The sequence below is a fragment of the Stomoxys calcitrans genome, chromosome 5, assembly GCF_963082655.1.
Source record: "Stomoxys calcitrans chromosome 5, idStoCalc2.1, whole genome shotgun sequence".
In the NCBI taxonomy this organism is placed as follows: Eukaryota; Metazoa; Arthropoda; class Insecta; order Diptera; family Muscidae; genus Stomoxys; species Stomoxys calcitrans.
Window position 1 is genome coordinate 55670375 of NC_081556.1, and position 21935 is coordinate 55692309.

The following is a 21935-nucleotide window of genomic DNA, read 5'->3' on the forward strand; positions in this document are numbered from 1 at the left end:
GCAAGACCTCAAATCGAGAGATCGGTCTAAATGGCAGCTATTTATATACAAATTTGGACCAATCTGGGCCAAATTGAAGGAGGAAGTCGAGTGGCCTAACACAGTTCACTGTGCAAAATTTCAGCAAAATCGGATAATAAATGTGGCTTTTATGCGCCTAAGACCCTCTGTGGCAGCTATATTCAAATCTGGACCGATCTGGGCCAAATTGAAGAAGGATGTTTAAGGGCGTAACACAACTCACTGTCCCAAATATTAGCAAAATCGGATGATAAATGTGGTTTTTATGGGCCTAAGACGCTAAATCGGCGGATCGGTCTATATGGGGGCTATATCAAGATATAGTCCGATATAGCCCATTCTCGAACTTAACTTAACGAACTTAATGGCACAAATATTGGAAGTCGTAACAGAACACCGCATTCAAAATTTCAGCCAAATCGGAAAAAAATTGCGGTTTGTAAGGACTCGAAAGTCAAATCGGAAGATCGCTTTATATGGAAGCTATATCAGGTTAAAAACCGATTTGGACCGTACTTAACGCAGTTGTTCGAAGTCATTACAAAACAACACGTGCAAAATTTCAGCGAAATCGGAAAAATTTGCGGCTTGTAAGAGCTCAAGAAGTCAAATGTGGACCATTTTCCCAATTTCCACAGACGTACACGGGAACACGAGAACGGGCGGACAGAAGGAAATGGCTAGATCAACTTAAATGCCAAGACGATCAGAAATATATATACTTTATAGGGTCTTAGACGAATATTTGAGGTGTTACAAACGGAATGACTAGATAAGTATGATGGGGGTATACTTATCTTGGTGGTGAGTCTAAAAAAATTTAAAAGTTAGGCATCTTTAAATTATGCTTGACCCGAATCCTTACAGTTAGGACTAACATTTTTTTTTCAGCAAAGAAAGAAATTTAATGAAAACAAGTAAAAGCATTAAGTAAGACCGGGCCGAACTTTGGATACCCACCACCTCGGGTATATATGAAAATCCCCTTTCGTCACAATCCGATGAAAATTGGATAACTTATGCACCCAAATTCGACACGGACATTGAGTGGTCTAATATATATGTCACTATTCAATTTTGTAGAAGAAAATATTGCTCTTTTTGGCAGATATATCCAATTATAAACCGATCTGATCCATATTAAGGTCGGATACCGTGAAGCTCAGGAAAACTCACTGTTTAAAATTTCAGCGAAATCGGGTAATAAATAAAGCTTTTATGGGCTTCAGTCCCCTTATCGGCAGATCGGTTTATATGGTAGTTATATCCAAATATAGTCCGATCCACCATATTTGGGTCAGTTGTCGGGAAGCCTCAAACTACTCACTGTTTGAAATTTCAGCAAAATCGGATGAAAAATAAAGATTTTATGGGCATTAGACTCTTTATCGGAAAATCTGTCTATATAGCAGCTATATCCAAATATGGTCCGATTTGGCCCGTTCAAGAACTTAACCAGCGTGCATCAAAAAAACGTATATGTGCCAAATTGAAGCTCAATATCTCAATTTTTGAAGGCTCTAGAGTGATTACAACAGACGGACGGACAGACGGACAGACACATGGTCATTGTTAAATCGTCTTAGAATTTTACGACGATCAAGAATATATATACTTTATAGGTCGAAAATGGATGAACATTCCACTAAGGAACAGGGGCAAACTTCTCACATATCAATGAGTGCAGTCCGATTCAAGTTTAAGATCAATGATAAGGGGCCTCCTTTTTATAGCCGAGTCCGAACGGCGTTCCGCAGTGCGACACCTCTTTGGAGAGAAGTATTACATGGCATAGTACCTCGCAAATGTTGCCAGCATTAGGAGGGGAAAACCACCGCTGAAAATTTTTTTCTGATGGTCACGCCAGGATTCGAACCAGGCTTTCAGCGTCATAGGCGGACATGCTAACCTCTGCGCTACGGTTGCCTCCGACTTCACTTCACTAGAGGTGTGAATTCCCTGTTGTAAAGTTTAACCTTCGTGCCATTCTAGCTCCTCAAGAGTTTATTCCGATGTTTGAACCCCGGAACAGGTTTCGTAAAATCTGTTCATTAATTTCTTACTCATGGTACTGATCATTGGTTGAGTAGTCAATTGAAAAAGATGAATCTCTAATCAACATTGCCCGAATCGAACAGAGCTGTGGGCTGTGTGATCAAAGTTATGAAAGACTTATACAGCTTCTGCCGCAACAAGAACAACCTCCCACTAAAATGCATACTCTCCAATGTCAACATGGATATTTAACCTCCTTGATTGTTTGATGATTTTACATATATGTGGCTCTGACTTGACTGTGAGGAGACGAGGAAGGAAGTAAGAAGGAGGTCAGTATAGCTATTGGTACCATAACGGGACACATAGGACTACGAGCTCACTTATGTAAAATCGGTGTGGCAAGTGATAGCATGTGTGGGGCATGCTGGGAAGATAATGAGACGTTTGTCATTGCCCGGCTTTCGCGTCTAACAAATACCGGCACTTAGGTGGGGACACAAAACCAGACATGAACCAACTTAGGGGGGTGGTATTGAAAACAATTAAGGATTTTGTAAGTACCACCCCCAGAGAAGACGTTAATCTCTTTCTTGCACTCCAAGACTCTTCGTGACCGTAAAGATGCTCACACTCGACATCCTCGTGCGAACACCACACCTCCTCACGCATTCTGTGATCACCCGGATCTCTGCCTGCTGAATGGTATTATGGTCAGGCAGTCGAATACAGATCTGAGTCCCTGGGTTCTCAATGTTGACCCCTAGGTCCACACTATCCTCTAGCTTTGATCCACCTGTATTGAATGATCTCTTATATGACAATACCAGAGTTCCGTCAATCCACTCGATCTAAAGCAACATAGATATTATATAACAATACAATGAAAGGAATACAGTTATCTCTACAACAAACCACAAAAGAAAGATAGAATGCTTTACTACACTCATAGGATCAGTGAAAGATATACTATTCTACAATATTGTAATTGTATGTAATTATACTATTCTACAATATTGAATGTTCCAGACATTCACCACATGCAGAGCCTTCTAAATTGCATTTATCCTTAGGCAAAACAAAGATATGTTCAATATTAAGTGGCAATTCGACAACAAATGCTATTTGTTCCTTGATACGGCCATAACTAAATCAATTGACAAACGAGCAGATAGATTTTGACAGTAATACTTAATATCTCCTATCCTTCATGGCATGATAAACAATTGCACAAAATAACAAGTAAAAGCGTGCTAAGTTCGGCCGGGCCGAATCTTATATACCCTCCACCATGGATCGCATTTGTCAAGTTCTTTTCCCGGCATCTCTTCTTAGGCAAAAAAAGGATAAAAGGAAAGACTTGCTCTGCTATTAGAGCGATATCAAGTTACAGTCTGGTTTGAACTACAATTAAATTATATGTTGGAGATCTGTGTAAAATGTCAGCCAATTCGAATAAGAATTGCGCCCTTTGGGGACTCAAGGAGTAAAATAGAGAGATCGATTTATGGGATCTGAGAGCAATATCAGGCTATAGACCGATTCAGACCATAATAAACAAGTATGTTGATAGTCATGAGAGGATCCGTCATACGAAATTTAAGGCAAATTGGATAATAATTGCGACCTCTAGGGGCTCAAGAAGTCAAGATCCCAGATCGGTTTATATGGCAGCTATATCAGGTTATGAACCGATTTGAACCTTATTACAGCCAAATCGGATAAGAATTGCGCCCCCTAGCAGCTCAAGATGTCAAGTCCCCAGACCAGTTTATATTACAGCTATATCAGGTTATGGACCGATTTGAACCATACTAAGCGCAGTTGTTGGATATCATAAAAATCCTTCGTTCAAAATTTCATTCAAATCAGATAAGAATTGCGCTCAAGAATTCAAGATCGGTTTATATGGCAGCTTATCAGGTTATTGACAGATTTACACCTAATTTAGCACAGTTGTTCGAAGTCATAGCGAAACACGTCGTGTACAATTTCATTCCAATCGGATAAGAATTGCGCCCTCTATAGGCTCAAAAAATTCAGACCCAAGATCGGTTTATATAGCAGCTATATCAGGTTATGGACCGATTTCAACCATACTTGGCACAGTTGTTGGATAGTATAACAAAACACGTCGTGCAAAATTGCATTCCAATCGGATAAGAATTGCGCCCTCTAGAGGGTCAAGAAGTCAAGACCCAAGATCGGTTAATATGGCAACTATATCCAAAGATGGACCGATATGGCCCATTTACAATCCCAACCGACCTACACAAATAAAAAGTATTTCAGCAAAATTTCAAGCGGCTAGCGTTACTCCTTCGAAAGTTAGCGTGCTTTCGACAGACAGACGGACGGATAGACGGACGGACAGACGGACGGATAGACGGACGGACATGGTATATGTACTTTATGGGGTCTCAGACGACGAATAGTAGTCACAAACAGAACGACGAAATTAGTATACCTCCATCCTACGGTGTAGTGTATAAAAATTCCCTATGCCACTGTTATGGTGTAGGATTTATTTAAAATATTGCAATAAACAATCACCCCACAAAATCCGACTCTTTATTGCGAATGTCACAATGGGAAACTTTTGCCTCAGGCCTTTGCATACTTTAAGAAGTTTACAATCGCAGAATCTTAGATCAAATTATGCAACCGCACCTATTTACCACTGCTGGCAATATAAAGTCATTAAATTAAAGTATTTGCAATTAATGTTCCATAAATACTGCGAGTTCTTTTAGGAATGAAACACGCAGGATGGTGCAAGGACTTGACTTTAAAATATCAAATTGCGAATTTGTGAATTTCATGCATTGTTTTAATGTAAAATGGCATTTAATAATGCTATAGGAAAACTTTATAACTTTTGTTTAAGCCATTGAGACGAGCGGAAATCTTTTATATCCTTTGTGCCTGCAAACTCGTATTAAGTACTAATATTACACGGAAAACGGTTGGTGGTCGGCTTCTGTTTGCAATGGAGCGGCAAATCTTAAGCCCGGAAATAGGCTTCTGTTAAAATGGACTTTAAAGACTAAAGATAGCACATTGTCTGATAGTGAAACATTGACCAGTGGAGTGCTTCTGGCAAAGACACCTGGTTCGAGCCTTGGCCTTCTGTCTTCTCTGGCAAAAACATAGCAGGCGCCTCGAAGAGGAGGAAAAATTAAACAGTCTCTTGCTCTCAAATTTATTGAGAAGCTTGGTACGACGGATTCTAAAACTCTCACTTATAAGGAGAGAGACTCTCTTAATTTGGCTGGGGGAATAACAGAAAGGGGAAGCAGGCTGCCTTTGACTGCGGATACCTGGTGAACATCTCATCCCCAAAAGAATTAAGGCAAACAATAGCATTGCAGAGCTAAGAACCTTTACTAATGTCGCTGATTACAGCTTGGTAATGGTCTCTATCAACATGTGGAGACTGACAATTGATAGACCGTCACGGCATACTCCGACGTTCTGACGGAATTGCTAGGACCTCCTCCAGATTGTGACGATGCAGACTGGTAAAGAAAACAGTAAACGCCGAATTTCAGATTGACGAATCTCTTATATGTGTGCGTGTTAGAACTTGAAGTTCAGCTGAGAGCTACAGGGCGCGTCCACAGGTGGCGGATGGTGGAATGCTTCATACAAAGTAGCTGCGTAGCTACTTTGTTTGGAGATAGCACTCGATAGCGGCGGACAATCAGCGGAATAGATAACTTAAATACTGAGTGTCTATGATGCTCGACATGACCAAAGAGCATAAGATCTAATACAAGAGAGGATTTCTGCTTTTTCTTCCCCGTACCGTCAAATAACTCGCGTTAAAGACACAACATTTTTATTGTATTCCAATTGGATTCACATTGAGGTTGCAACATTTTCGGGTTATTCTGTTTTGATTCGGGCATTCGAACATTTTTTCGTATTTTGCTTTGTTTCTTTGCAACCGAAAGTTGCAATAAAGGAAAAACGAAATATCGTAAGCAATTCAAATATGTTGTGTCCTTAAATTTTGTCACTCGTCATCCCGTATTGTCCTCTAACTCCAGCTCTTATTCTTTCTTACGCTTTTGGACATGACAAGGCGAGTGAGTTATTGTTGGCACCTTTAAATAATGAACGGCCATAACGTTCCCGCGATTGTGTTAGGCATTTTACTACTGTAGTGACGTATTTAGATATAGTTCTGATATTTATTTTAGCTGTCCCCAAGAATTCTGCGGTTGAACATATTGCTTTCATAACATAAATATCTTCTTTTGTTCTACCTCTGAACTGTTTCGATATTGATGTTCCTCTATTTGATTATGCTATTGCTGAGTCCATGTTAAGATTCGCTCCACTACGTTGAACTATACTTCTGTTGATGCCTACAAACTGCCCAATCCGATCCACTGTTAACTACATTTTTGATGCTGTAGAATCGTCAAACCCTGAGACTCGCAAACGCCAAACGCGCCAAGTACGGTCCAAATCGGTATATAACCAGATATAGCTCCAGATTTAGCAGAATCCATGGTGGTGGGTTTCCAAGATTCGGCCTGGCCAAACTTATCACGCTTTTTATTCCAAAAAAGAACTGCTTTCCCTTTAAATTTCAATATTTAAAGACGCTCCGTTTTGCAAGACATGCTTGTGACTTTATCTAAGGTACAGCGTTGTCCTTGTCTTAAAGTAAATTTCCTGATTTTCAACGATATTTTGGCCTTCATTAAAAGATTGTTGCCTTTAATGATGAGATGCAAAATTAAGGATATATTATACTACCATTTAAGATACAAATTCTTTAATATCAGAAAAGAAAGGTTTCACAAAAAATTGGAAGTTGGGAAGTTCAATGTAGTATAACAAATTCAAATTTGAATTTTTCAGAATATGTCGCAAAATATTGTATACTTTTGTCTTTGGTGAAGGTTATATAAAAGGCGCCATAGAAAAGTTTAACCTCAGAACTCAAAACGCTTTTGGGATTATATTTTGTTTGATGTTTTACTGAGTTTATACCTTCATGCCCATTTGGAATTTCCCATCATGAAGCCTAGTACTGACTTCTTTCATAGCGAAAATGCCTATTAAACTATTGCGAACTCGGACAGACTCTATTTTTTGCCAGAATACAAAAAAGCAAACAATCACATACAACAAAAACAACAAAATTGTACAAAATTGATAATGGCCCATTTAGTGAGCAAACTAATATTGACGTAGCGACATGTCTCTACTACTCAGTACTGCTTCTACGAAATGTGTTCGCATTTTCTTCGGCATAATTTGTTCCATAGTGTAGTTTGAAATATTGTGCCAAATCTTAGTACTAAATTTTCGGTTTTTAATGTATATTTAAGATATTGTATGAATCACCCATTTGTCTATTTAGCCAGTTCACGAACCTTCTCACATTACACTCCGATAACACAACAATAGTATTAAATTTTCCAACAGAGGGAAAGCTTGAGGCCGGAAATTATGATTTATCTACAATCGCATGATGTTTCACTCATATCGCAGATAATCTACTCTAAAGCTCTTTCGACTTAAATTTCCCAAAACATAAATTCCAACTTAATATCAAAGAGCGCTCTTTGATATTAAATTGGACTACTTGTATTGGGACATTTAACCAATCCAAAAGAGTTTTTGAGTAGACTATCATGGGATTTGAGTGGAACATCATGCGATTGTAGATAAATCAAGTAATCCGACCTCAAGCTACCCTCTGTTCGAAATTTTTATCACTACAGTTGTGTTATCATTATATAATTTATCTATGTTACCCTGTTCTTGACAAAACAACAATTGTGAATTGACCTATTGTGATTAATGGTGAACAATTTAGGTTAATTGTGACATAAGCAACATATTTGTAGTATGCATTTAGGCGCATCGTTACTAAAATGGTACTTTACCAGATTTGGCCATTTTTTTCAATGCAAATCAAAAATAGCCACATTACGGTCTACAATCCGCAAATATTACAATATATTAATCCAATAACGTAATGAAAACCGCACAAAAAACTAAGATTTTTTAAATGTAGCTTCAATTCAAAATGAAACTTGGGATTTTCTTGAGGCACTCAAATGATATCATGGCAGTTTTCAAATTTGTCATAAGTCTTTTTAAAACCGTGTAGAAATGAATGGAAGGAAACTAATTCAAATTCAGTATCATACGTCTGACCCAAAAATATTTCGTAAACTATATATTTCTGTAGGCTAAGCCATTCAGCTCATTTACCCTATATAAGCCGAATGCATCTACAGGGTTTTTTCAGGGACGCTACAAAAGTATACAGATAGGGACACCCAACAATGTCATATTTTTTGCCGCTCTTTTAACATTTCTCTTCAGTAAGGTTTGACATGACGCTGAAGAAGAAAATGAGCTCACCGCTTTCAAGTACTCTGGGAAGATCAAGGCAACCCAGCCAGAACGACTCAACACAGCCTAACGAACAGGGACCCGACGACGGAACCATTAACAACATTCTCGAAATTAGGAAGACTAGGATGCCGCCTAACGCACAGGGAGCAGACAATGAGACCATAACCTACTCCCAAGAAGCCCGCTTACTCATGATTTGAAAAACTAGTATACTCAAAGATCCTAATATTGGAACATCAGGCAGTGTAGGGACGATAGACTGAATAAAGAACCCGATGATAAAAACATTACCGACTCTCTCAAGATTTGGAAGACTAGGATAGGCAAAGATCCTAATATGAAAACATCACGCAATGTAGAGATGGGAAACTCAATGCAGCCTAAAGAACACAGGGACTATGAGACAATCACCCACTCCTAAGAAGCCTTTCTAATGGAGACCAATGATTGAGGTCATCCAGATAAACCTCTACCGGAGCAAGACAGCTACTCACGCTCTGATGGAGAATACCAGCAAGGGCAAGATTCATATTGCCTTAATTCAGGAGCCATGACGACCCGGAACAAAGCTTCTGGACTTAACCACATCAACTACCAATTATTCTATGCTAACACTGGTACTCTCGGGCGAGGACCTGAGGTTTTAGTCATAAAAATTTTAATTATATATTTTCCCCAGGGTTGTCAACGTCGGATGCAACAGTGGTGAGACAGGGAGACGGTTAGCGTACCTGGCATCACTTTGTCTGCCTTTCGACTTTCCGACGCCGCCACCAACGTCGGAGCTGCAACGACTGGTGAGGAAAGCAAAACAGGCAAGAAAGAAGGTGTTAATAGGGTGTGATGCGAACTCTCACCACATTTCGTGGGGTAGCACCAACGCTAATAAGCGGGGCCAAACCTTGGCAGAATTCTTGAATACTAACGACCTATTAAAACTTAATATTGGTAGCACCGCTACCTTTGTTAATAGGATTCGGAAAATCTTATCGATGAGGTTCAGGATTGGAGAGTCTCCATTAAACACTCTTTCTCTGACCATCGCTACATTGGGTTTAGAATAGCACGGCCAGCGCCGAATCCGATAAGCTTCCGGAATAAGTTGAAACCCAACTGGACCAAACACCGGAAGACTACTCAGAAGAAGACTTGGGCAAGATAATTTAGATTCTCCAAGCATAGAAGACATTGACGAAAATGTCAACAGGATTACGACTGCATTGGTGGGGTCTTTTGAAGATAGTTGTCCTCTTCGATCGGGGAGATTCGCAATATTGGGAAAGAGGTCCTCAGACTATTTAACAGAGCACGACGTAAAACGACGGAAGTTTATGGGATGTGTATTACACACGGCTCAAGAATGCAATAAGATAACTAGAGCGGAAAACGGGCCTCCTGGAAGCTTTTCTGCTAACAGGTCGTTTGCGTTAATGACGCCGCCAAGATAAACAAGTAAGGAAAGGCAAAAGTCAGGCGGAGCCGACTATATAATACCCTACACCGCCTGGTGTACGTAGTACTTTTTATACCCTCCACCATAGGAGGGGGGTATACAAATTTCGTCATTCTGTTTGTAATACCTGGAAATATGCGTCTAAGACCCCATAAAGTATATACATTTCTTGATCGTCGTAAAATTTTAAGTCGAACTAGTCTAGTCCGTCTGTCTGTTGAAAGCGCGCTAACTTTCGAAGGAGTAAAGCTAGCCGCATGAAATTTTGCACAAATACTTCTTATTAGTGTAGGTCGGTTGATAATGTAAATGGGCCAAATCGGTAACGTTTTGATATGCTGCCATATAAACCGATCTTGGTTCTGACTTCTTGAGCGTTTTAAAAAGCGCAATTCCTATCCGATTGGGCTGTAATTTGCACGTGGTGTTTTGGTATCACTTCCAACATTTATGCGAAGTATGGTCCAAATCGGTCCATAACCTGATGCAGCTGCCATATAAACCGATCTGGGAGCTAGAGTTCTTGAGCCTCTAGAGAGCGCAATTCTCATCCGGCCTTCAACATTCGTGTGCAATATGGTCTGAATCCGATCTATAGCTTGATACAGCTCCCATATAAACCGATCTCCAACAGATACCGGTACTTAGATGGAGACACAATACCAGACATGAACCAATTTAGTGGAGTGGTAATGAAAACAATTAAGGATTTTGTCAGTAGCACGGAATTCCTAACTAACAATTTTCTTTTTGTTTGTTTCTCTTTCGAGACGAGCTATATGATCGGAGATGCAAATGGATAAGGAAGGCCAAGTATAGCAACACACACCAACCACAATAGGATGCGTTTCGTCTTTGGTTAGAAGACTTTTCAACCATATTAGTTTATTGTGTTCTATCTTTCGTCTGCTTGATTCTGTTGAGTGTCGAGACCCAGGAACTCAGCGACTAAGATGGGGTGCGTCCACAGGGATCTGAGTCTGAGTCGAGTGGGTCTGGCCGGGCAGTTAAACAGGTGACGTGTATCGTACGGTCCCTGGTTACAATCGGAACATACATCTTACACGTCGGCATCAATCCTAGCTCTGTGGGAATTGAGGCGGCTGCATCTGCCGGAACGTAATTGAGCCAGAACTACTCTAGTTTGCCGGGGGAGGTCGATTTCTTCGGGTGCAATGGGTGGCGGACGTTCTCCAAGGACTGCATTCACCCGGTAGCCAATTACCGCATCTGCTTCAGTGTCTGCATGAGTGTTGTTTAGACCCGCTTGATATGCCGCTTGATCTACAGGTTCTCTCTTGTAGCGCTGAACCTCACGATCTAGAGCGTGAGGTTCAGGTCATGTAGACCTACCTTAAGGGTTCTGGGCGGTGGATATCTATCCACAAGATGATGATTTGGATGGTTTCTGCGAAGGTATTGCTTGGAGAGCATATAGTTTTGTCTTCGCACTGGTAGGATCTTTGTCTTCTGATGGAGGTGGTCCACATGAGAACGGAGAAAACAGCCCGTCGCAGCTCGGAGTTGACGAGACCACACTGGCGCTGCATAACTTACCATAGACCGGCCAATTGCTTTGTACGTGGTCAACAAGGTTTCTTTGTCTGCATCCCAAGTGCTGCCAACAAGTGACTTGAGGACCTTGTTTCTACTTTTGGCTTTATCGCAGATTGCTGTGGCATATGGGGAGAATGTGGAAGAGTTGTCAAATGTGACGCCAAGTATTTTGGGCACTTGATGGTCGGAATCATTTCTCCATCGACCATCACAGTCAGCTCTGTATTCACCGCACGCGTATTTGTAGTGAACAATGTGGCTGAAGATTTGGTGGCGGATATCTTCAGATTTCTTGCAGCGAAATATGAGGCAAGCTCGTTGAGGTAGACGTTCAACCTATCGCAGATGTCATCAATGGGTGGGGGCCTGATGCCATGATCGTACAATCGTCCGCAATTGATACGATCTCTATGCCGTCTGGAGGGGGTGGAATGGAGGATAGGTAGAGGTTAAACAGTGCCGGAGATAACACCCCACCTTGGGGAACTCCCTGTTTCACTCTACGGTGTTTCGACTTCTTCTTCCGATATCCCTAAATTCCAAAAATGACTGGCGACCACACAGATAATTCGCCACCCATCGTTTCAAGCCTGGCTGGAGGGACGTGTTGGCGATGTCCTCAAATAATTTGGCATATCTGACCGTGTCGAATGCCTTCGATAGGTCCAGTGCCACGAGGACCGTACTATCACATGGCCTGGGCAGATTGAAGCCACGGCAAATGTGTACGGTGATGGCATGCAAAGCTGTTGTTGTGCTGTGCAGTCTCCGAAATCCATGTGGATGCTCGGCGAGGAGTAATGCCTCAAGCGTCTTTGCCACTGATGAGAGAAGGGAGATCGGTCTGTACGACTCCCCTAAACTCGGGTCTTTTCCAGGCTTCAGTAGCGGGATCACTCTGCCTATTTTCCAGACATCGGGAACTATGTGGTGGTAAGGTACTCAACTCCAGGTGAATCCAGATTCTTCAACATCAATGTAGAGATTTCGTCGGGGCCCAACGACTTAGAAAATTTGGCGCCACAGATGACATTCGTAACTTCGCCCACGGTAAATTGTGCTGGCTGTTCATCGGCTCGGAGACCACGAATACGGCAAATGGCTCTTCTCCTTGGCCAGTCTCTCTCAGGATGCAGAATAAATTGACGGTTGAACAACCTGGCGCATCTCTTCGGATCAGTCACGGTTATCTCGCCAAAAGTGACTGAGGTCCTGTCATCCCGTCTACCGGGGTTCGAGAGTGCCTTAACAGTGGCCCACAGTTTGCCTACACCGGTGCATAAGAAGATGGTATAAAGCGAGTGGCTGCTGCGTTAATGATGGTATAAAGCGAGTGGCTGCTGCGGCCACAAGCACATCTGAGGGGGGTGGCAGTTCACTGAAGCGGCGATTGGTATACTCTCTGAAGCCAGTCCAATCGGCCTTCTTATAATTGATAAACGTACGGCGTTCAGAGGTTATGAAGTCGGGTGGTCGGTCGATGGTGAGAATTATGGGGAGGTGGTCTGACCCCAAAGAGATGATGGCTTGCCAGGATACGTCACTCAGGAGATCAGGGGATGCAATGGAGATGTCTGGCGAGCTGCTGCACCTCCTCGTAATCCTAGTGAGGGCATCCTCATTCACCGTGCAAAACGTGGAGCTTTCAATCTGCTCTGCCAAAGCTATGCCACGCTGGTCGTTACCTACGGGAGAATGTCATGACGTGTGATGCGCATTAAAGTCCCCTAGAACCAGACGATTATGGCCAGATAGCAACCCACTTATGTCGGGGTTGTAAGCCTGGCCATTAATCGGTACACAGCTACCAACCGGCGGTATGTACACGTTGTATAGCTCTATCTCGGCAGTACCAGACCTGACTGCTACCCCCATGCATTCCATGTAGGGGTCACTAGCGTCTTGCGCAGGCGAGATAGGTCTATACTGCACTGAATGATGTATTACGAAGGCCAATCCCCCAACTCCATTCCTTGAGCGATCCTTACGTAGCACATTGTTACCGTGACAAATGTGCAAGCTGCAGGTGTTGGTCAACTTTGTCTCCTGGATCGCTGCGACCAATATGCTCTTCCGACTCATAAAGTCCACAATCTCATCGATCTAGCCACGAAGTCCGTTGCAGTTTAACTGCAAGAACGATACACTTACTGGCCTGGCAATATGTGGGCTAGGATGCTGCCGTTGCGTAAATTGCCGTAGGGGAGAGGTCAGGGGGGTCACATAGTCCGACGATGACGACGCTTGTGACCCACTGCTGGCTATGTTCGCACAGCACCTTGCGACATATCCAGTATGACTACACTCCCGTAGTGAAGTGAGGCCAGAGCAAGATCGGAAATGTATCGGTCTGAAAAGAGGGTGCAGATATTATTCCGCCCCATGCCACTATGGACATACACCTAAGCCAGTAATCGGCTTGTTGTGTGCTCTAAAAACAATAAAGTAACCTGTAAAAAGAAAATTGATGCGTTTTCGCTATTAATATGACTCAAATACAACATACCAACATCGCAATCCCATGGCAGCCGGTTGTATGCACCGGATTGACCCGATGGAATCCTCATCGGCAAGGGCTGCCGCCTCAGTGTAAGTGTTCGTCTTTTTTCGTCATGGGAGAGGCACATCCCGGAGTGCCTTCTCCGCACGGTTCTGGTCCGTGCCGGGATTGAAAAGAACCCCGGGCCCTGGTTCTGTTCGGTTTGCCAGAACCGCCTTCATCATCGGTCGGTGTCGGCGAGGTGTAACCGGTGCATGGAGCCGTATTAATAGCGAAAACGCATCAATTTTCTTTTTACAGGTTACTTTATTGTTTTTAGAGCACACAACAAGCCGATTACTGGCTTAGGTGTATGTCCATAGTGGCATGGGGCGGAATAATATCTGCACCCTCTTTTCAACCTAACCTAACCTACAGATTTTGGGAACCACTGTGGGCGACAGTAAAACCGTAGGTAAGACGACAAGAATGTTATGAGGAGATCCGGAGATCTATTACTTACTTAGGGGCGTGGAATGAAGAACAATTTATTTTAATAGCACGGAATTCCTGACTAAGATTTTTCGAAGTTAGTATTTAGCATTTACAGTGCGCAATGATCATAAGCTTAGGTGTATGTTCATTTCTCTCCTCTTTTCAACCTAACCTACCTTATTATAAGAAGTCAATTTGCTCTTCGTAATTCTTCAATAAATAAAACACACATTGAATATATTTTTTATTATTAATTTATTAAAAAAATTAAAAACAATAGACTTGACAATAAAAACAATTTAATAAAAAATATATATATTTACTTTAATTAACTTTAAACAAAATATTTTTGTTCTCTCGAGACAAACAATGAATGCAAAAAAAAGGAGGCTAAATAGTAAAGTTTGCGTGTAATTGCAATCCGTTTTTCATCTCTGGTTTAAAACCTCAATGTGGTTCGTTCTCCATTATATGATGGAATCTTAATTATTATATATATATATATATATATATATATATATATATATATATATATATGGTAAAAAACACATTAAAAGTAAATTTCTTCTAAACTTGTTCGATGATTAAAAAATATTTCTCTTTGATTTGTTTCGCTTTGCTTTCTTTGTGTGATAACATTTAACGTGGTACGCGTGTATCCCTCCGATGAGTGAGAAGGTCCCAAGGGACCTTTTTGCCTTTTCAAACTGAAATTACTCCTACTTCGGCCACTACAACCCACCCCCAAAGTTACTTTGTATTCCAAGAGTATTTTGTTGCGCATCTTTTGGAAAAAAATCAAGCCAATCGGATTATGAAGTTGAGGATGATGAAGATCGCACATACCAACATGCTGAAGAGTCAGATGCCGAAACTGAAGGCTACGTCGAGCTAAATGAAGATACTGATGATGAAGAGGAAGAAAATGATGGACAGGAAAAGAATGAAAGTTACTATATTGGTAAAGATGGCACCCAATGGAGTAAAAAAGCACCACCAACATCACGCACTCGTTATCATAACGTGGTCGACTTCAGAAGAAAGAAATCCGGACCAACAGGTAATAAACACGACCCCTATACAATAATGCGTTCAATCATGACAGAGGAAATAATACACTTAGTGCTACGTAAAAGAAATCGTAAAGGCAGGGAGGTTACAGCTGCATGGAATTTGGCGAATCCCACGAAGAAAAAGGAGTGGAAGCCAGTGACGGTGAAAGAGTTTGACGCCTTTGTAGCTATTCTTTTGTATGCTGGACTCACAAGATCAAACCATGAACCAGCTATGGAATTATAGGAAGCAATTTTTTCGATTCGACAATGGAAACACTCGACAATAGCGACTCATCAACAGCAAAACTGCGGCTATTGACGATATTTGGGAAATGTTGCAACATAACTTGGGAGCAGCTTACACTCCTCATGAAGCACTAACAGTTGATGAGCAGTTGTTCCCTTACAGAGGCCGCACCCGCTTCACACAATATATTCCGTCAAAGCCAGCTAAGTATGGTGGTTATGCGACTCACAGAGTTATTATCCTGTGAAGGGAATGCTATATTCTGGAAAAATGCCAAACCAACAACGGGAGATAAACCAAGGGCAGAACGTAGTGCTGGATCTTGTGGAAAAATATTTAGATGCTGGCCGTACTATATACGCGGATAATTTCTTTACCACTCTTGACTTGGCGCGTATCTTGTTGAGGAGAAGACCGCATATGTTGATACAGTGCGCTACAACAAAACATTCATTCCACAGGAGTTCAAGAAGAACGCGAAGCGCACCATCAATAGTACATTATTTGGGTTCAACGAGGGGGATATATCGTTATGCTCATACGTGCCGAAAAAAAATAAAGTGGTCAACGTGCTCTCCACAATGCACTACATCTGCCTCGTTAACGAGCAAACCGAGAAGCGGAAGCCCTATGCCTTATTAGATTACAACGCCAACAAATGCGGCGTTGATACCATGGATCAAATGCTAGGCACTTACAGCTGCAAAAGAGCAACACAACGATTGCCGTTGGCCATGTTTTATAATGGCCAACGGCGTCGCTGCTGGCTGCTTTTACGATTTACAACGAAATGAAGCCTATAAAAAGGAGTGACAGACGGCGGTCGTTCTTGTTACTGCTAACGAAACAATTGGCCATACCAAATATCGAAGAACGTGCCCTGAACCACCATATAATCTCCTATCCAAGGATACGCAATGTGATGGAAGCATTCAATGTCAGGGTAAGAAAACATCTTCAAATTCAAGAATAGAATATATATCATTTCAGGTATTACCAAGACCGATGGAAGGCAATTTACCGTCGTTTGCAGCTGTAACCTCCCTGCGGCCATACTGCTTCGGCTGCGGCAACGCTGTTTGCGGAGAACATAGCACACTTTTACATCGCTGCAACACTTGCACACAGGGCAGGGGACAAGAAGTACACAACAACAATAATTTTTAAATTTTTTATAATAGTCTTAAGAAAATTCAAGCAAAAAAAAATTAAAAAAATTAATTTTTTTTTTTGTGTAGAATTTAGTTATAAACAATAAAAATAAAACAAAAAATCAAAAAAAAAAAATTTATATGAAAAAAAAAATTTGATTTACAAAAAAGGTCCGTAGGGACCTTTTCACACGGCCGTGAAGTTCAGAACTGTCACTCATCGGAGGGGTATTTTGAATAGTGCATACAAAGAAATTAAAAACACAGATAGACACATACGTACATACATACATATATAAATAATTTTACTATTGACTAGGGTATTTTGTTTAGAGCTTGATTTGAATGGTATTACCATAGTATTGTAAATGTCTTCCCTTTTTCTTATATTTGATTGGAATTCTCGGAATGTTTTTTCTAACTAGATTTGTGAATGCGTCAGCAATGCTTGCTTTGAGGTAGGAGCGGGGGCATTTTCTAAAAACCCCCCATTCCCCAAATAGCTGTTTTAAGCTCCGACTTCGTACGTCCCAAGCGAACGAAAACTGCTTGTTTGACAAGATGGTTTCCTATATAATTGCACTGTTTTTCCCGGGGGAGGGGGCTTTAAGCGCGCAGTATAACAATGATCGGGATAGGGTTCTCTAAATGACTGATTAACTATTTGAGTAATTATACTAAAATGCTTTTATATTTTTAGTTGTTGCTTTGCTTTGTGATTAACGATAATATCAACAATTTGTCAGAGTTTGAAAGCAAGTTCTTTGATTTGATAGGTTTTTTTTTTGCAACCTCTGATAGGGCGATGTACTGTATTCTGTGGTACATATTGTGTTCATTCGAGATTCATGGAATGCATTTGAATGCGGTACTGGCAGCTCGAAAGGCTTCATCGACTCCCAGTTTGATGTGGCAAGATTGGGAATGGTTTAGTGAGTACTCAAATCTCTGCATGTCTACTTTAAAAAATATCAAATAAATAATTGATGTGAAATGTTTATGGGGTTTGTTCTCTTATGCTTCCGCCTCTGGCCTTGTGAATCTTGATAGCATGGCACCGGCTCCAACTACATTCAGGCAGTATACAGTTCCACACATCGATTGGTGGTCACCACGAGAGGTGGTGCAACGCCATTTGTGGTGGGACCTGAGGTCACTGATGCATTCTTCACTGGCATTTTGGCTATTTTCACACCGGCTTTCAGAGTGTTGCGTTCCACCCCCTGTGAGGTGGTATCGATGGCAAGCAATGGCTGCTGGATTGGCGTTCCCCCTCCTCCTCCTCCTGCTGTGCTTGCTACTACTCCGACAGCATTCATCGTTGGAGCATTTATCATAACAGGAGATTTAGGCATCGTCATTGGAGGCGGTGGCGATCCATAGTGTTGGAAGACATTACCTGTAGTTGGAGTGCGCGGTGTAGGAACTGCTACTGTTGTTGTCGGAGGAGCTGGTGGTGGGTGCAATGCCTTACTATTATGATGATAGTTGGCATTCATATTGGCCACTGCCGTTGGCCCCTGTACTACAGAAGGGTATTGCTTTGGTGGCACTAGAGTCATTGTGGGCGTCTTATTTGGCGATAATATTAGACCAGTAGTATTTGGAGGAATTGCTATGTTTGGTGGACTGAGTGGTGATGGTTGATTAGCGTAATTTGTTGCTGGCACTGCGGGTATATAATCGAGAGAATACTGGAAATACATAAAGTTAAAAAATGCATTAAAAAAGTAAAAAACACGAAAAAGCGTGCCAAGTTCGGCCAGGCCGAATCTTATATACCCTCCACCATGGATCGCATTTGTCGAGTTCTATGCGCGGTATTACTTTTTAGGCAAACAAAGCATAATGAATAATAACTGTTAGTTGTAGTCCGAATCGAACCATAAATGAATTGAATGCTGAACATTGTAGAAGTCATTGTGTAATATTTCACTCCATTCGGAAAAGAATTCCGCTTTGTAGGGGCTCAAGAAGCAAAATCGGAAGATGGGTTTATATGGGAGCTGTATAAAGCTATAGATCGTTTCAGACCATATTTGACACGTATATGGAAGGTCATGGCAGCTCACTTATGTCAAATCGGTGCGGCAAGTGATAGCATGTGTAGGGCATGCGGAGAAGATGATGAGACGTTGGAGCATTTCCTTTGTCATTGCCCGGCTTTCGCGTCTAACAGACACCGGCACTTAGGTGGAGACACAATACCAGACATGAACCAACAATTAAGGATTTTGTAAGTAGCACGGAATTTCTAACTTAAAATTTTTTTTTAGAGGTTACTTTATAGTTTTTAAAGCGCACAACAAGCCGATTACTGGCTTAGCTGTATGTCCATAGTGGCATGGGGCGGATTAATATCTGCACCCTCTTTTCAACCTAACCTAACTTAGCACAGTTGGTGGGAGTCATAACAAAACACCTCGTGCAAAATTTCAGCCAAATCTGATAAGAATTGCGCCCTCTGGCGGCTCAAGAAGTCAAGACCCAATATCGGTTTATATGACAGCTTTATCAGGTTAAGAACCGATTTGAACTATAGTTAACACAGTTGTTGAAAGTAATACTTAAACACCACTTGCAAAATTTCAGTCAAATCGGACGATGATTGCGCCCTCTAGAGGCTCAAGAAGACAAGACAAGACTATTGTTGGCGAACTAAAACACCTCAAAGTGAACAAAACATTTGTTTTTCGCACCATAAATCGTTATAATATTACTGATAGCATTGTTAAACATGAATCGGTTCGACGAGTGAAGGGTCGAATTCAACGAAATCCACGCCGTAGTGACAATCAAATGCCAACATACATATATTGAAAAACGAGCTTAAGGTAAAACCTCAGAAATCCCAAAAGGCAACGGTCTTACACCAAAGCAAAAGAATGTTAGATTCAAAATATCAAAGGAGTTAGTGCGCTCGCACTAACGTGCTAAATTTCCGAACATGTTGTTGTCTGACGAGTAACTTGGGAAACCACCACCATGGATTCTGCTAAAAATTTATACAACGTAGGGATCACAAGACGTGAAATAGGGAGTTCTGTTTCTATGTCAATAGGACGATTTGAACCTCGATTGTTAGAAGTCCTGACAGAACACTACAAAATTTTAGCCAAATCCGACAATAATTATGGCTTTTAGAGACTCAGGATGTCAAAACGGGAGATCGGGTTATATGGGAACTACATCAGGTTATAGACCCTTTTGAACCGTACTTGGCACGGTTGCTGCAAGTAGTAACAGGTTACTCCGTGCAAAATTGCAGAGTAACAATTGCGGTCTTTAGGAACTCAAGAAGTCAAGTCGAAGCACCACTTTAAATGGAAGCTATATCCAAATCTGAGCCGATATGACAGATTTGCAATCTTCGACGGCCCGCATCAATAAGAAGTATCTACCTTTACGCGTTCGACCGCTATGGTGATTTCGACGGACGGTCGGATATGGCTAGATCGAGTCAGAATGTCGAGACGATCAAGAATATATATACTGTATGTCGATCGAGAGCATATATACTGTATGTAGACGATGGATGGGGGTGGTTATCCCTTCCTAATGCTGGCGACATTTGTGAGGTACTTTGCCATGTAAAAACTTCTCCCCAAAGAGGTATCGCTCAGCGGCACGCCGTTCGGACTCGGCTACAAAAGGAGGTCCCTTATCATTGAGGTTAAAAATTGAATCGGACAGCACACATTGATTTGTGAGAAGTTTGTTCCAGTTCCTCAATGGAATGTTCAAGGTCAAGTTTTGTTTTGTTGTTATGTAGACGATCAAGAATATGTATCATCGAGGGGTTAAAAAACGGAATGACTGGATTAGTTTACCCCCCATTCTATGGTGGTGGGTATCAAAAATATGCCAGTATGGATGAGCTGCAGAAATTCATTGGACGGGAAAGGGCCAAAATACCGGCAGATTATACTCGTGCTGTCTGCAACTCGTTCTTTTTATAGACCCAGAGAAATAGCCAAGGCAAAATGTGATGATATAGTGCATTGGATTCTGAAATGTAGATTGCTTCCAGACATTTTAATCGTTTAAATCAATGAAAAACAAGTAAAAAGGCGTTCAGTTCGGACGGGCCGAACTTTGGATACCCACCACCCAGGATATGTATGCAAACCACCTTTCATCAAAATCTGGTGAAAATTGCATATCGTATGTCCCATAGCAGTTATATCGAAATATGTTCCGATTTGGACCAAATACTAATAAGTACAAGTCATTGTTCAATTGTGTATAACAAAATATTGGTATTTTTAGTAGCTATGTATATCTAAAAATAAACCGATCTGAACCATATACGACACGGATGTCGAAATGCGTAATATAAGTCACTTTAAATCGAGATATCGGTGTACATGGCAGCCATATACAAATCTGGACCGATTTGGGACAAGTTGCAGAAAAATTTCGAAGAGCCTAACACAATGCACTGTCCCAAATTTGGGCGACATCGGACAATTAATGCTCCTTTTATGGGCCCAAAACCATAAATCGAGAGATCGGTCTTAAGGGAGCTATATTCAAATCTGGACCGATGTGGATTGAACAAGGACGTCGAAGAGCCTAACACAACATACTATCTCAAATTTCGGCGAAATCGGCGCATTTATTATGCGCTTTTATGGCTCAAAAACCTTAAATCGAGATATCGGTCTATATGGCAGCAGGTCCAAATCTGGACCGATTTTAGGACCAAGATGTCGAAGGGTCTAACGCAACTCACTGTCCCAAATTTCAACAAAATCGGATAATAAATGTGGCTTTTATGGGCCTAAGACCCTAAATTGGAGGATCGGTCTATATGGCAGCTATATCCAAATCTGAACCGATTTGGGCCAAATTGATGAATGATTTCGAAGGGCCTGACGCAATTCACTGACGTCAAAATCGGATAATAAACGTGGTTTAATGGGCCTATGACTCTAAATCAGCGGATCCGTCCATATGGGGGCTATATCAAGATATAGTCCGATATAGCCCATCTTCGAACTTAACCTGCTTATGGACAAACAAAAGAATCTGTGCAAAGTTTCAGCTCAATATCTCTATTTTTAAAGACTGTAGCGTGATTTCAACAGACAAA

The 21935-nt window shown here is 41.4% G+C and overlaps 1 protein-coding gene and 1 long non-coding RNA gene across 2 annotated transcripts in view; both read right to left on the reverse strand.

Moving 5' to 3' along the window:
* Window positions 1-21935, reverse strand: part of LOC131997656 (uncharacterized) — a 312520-nt gene that overhangs the window by 36647 nt on the left and 253938 nt on the right. The window lies entirely within an intron of this gene.
* Window positions 17064-21935, reverse strand: part of LOC106091244 (RNA-binding protein fusilli) — a 188487-nt gene continuing 183615 nt past the window's right edge. Inside the window, exon 14 of the mRNA XM_059368857.1 lies at window positions 17064-18534. Coding sequence (XP_059224840.1) covers window positions 17914-18534 — 621 coding nt within the window. The 3' untranslated portion in view covers window positions 17064-17913. The remainder of the gene's footprint in view (window positions 18535-21935) is intronic.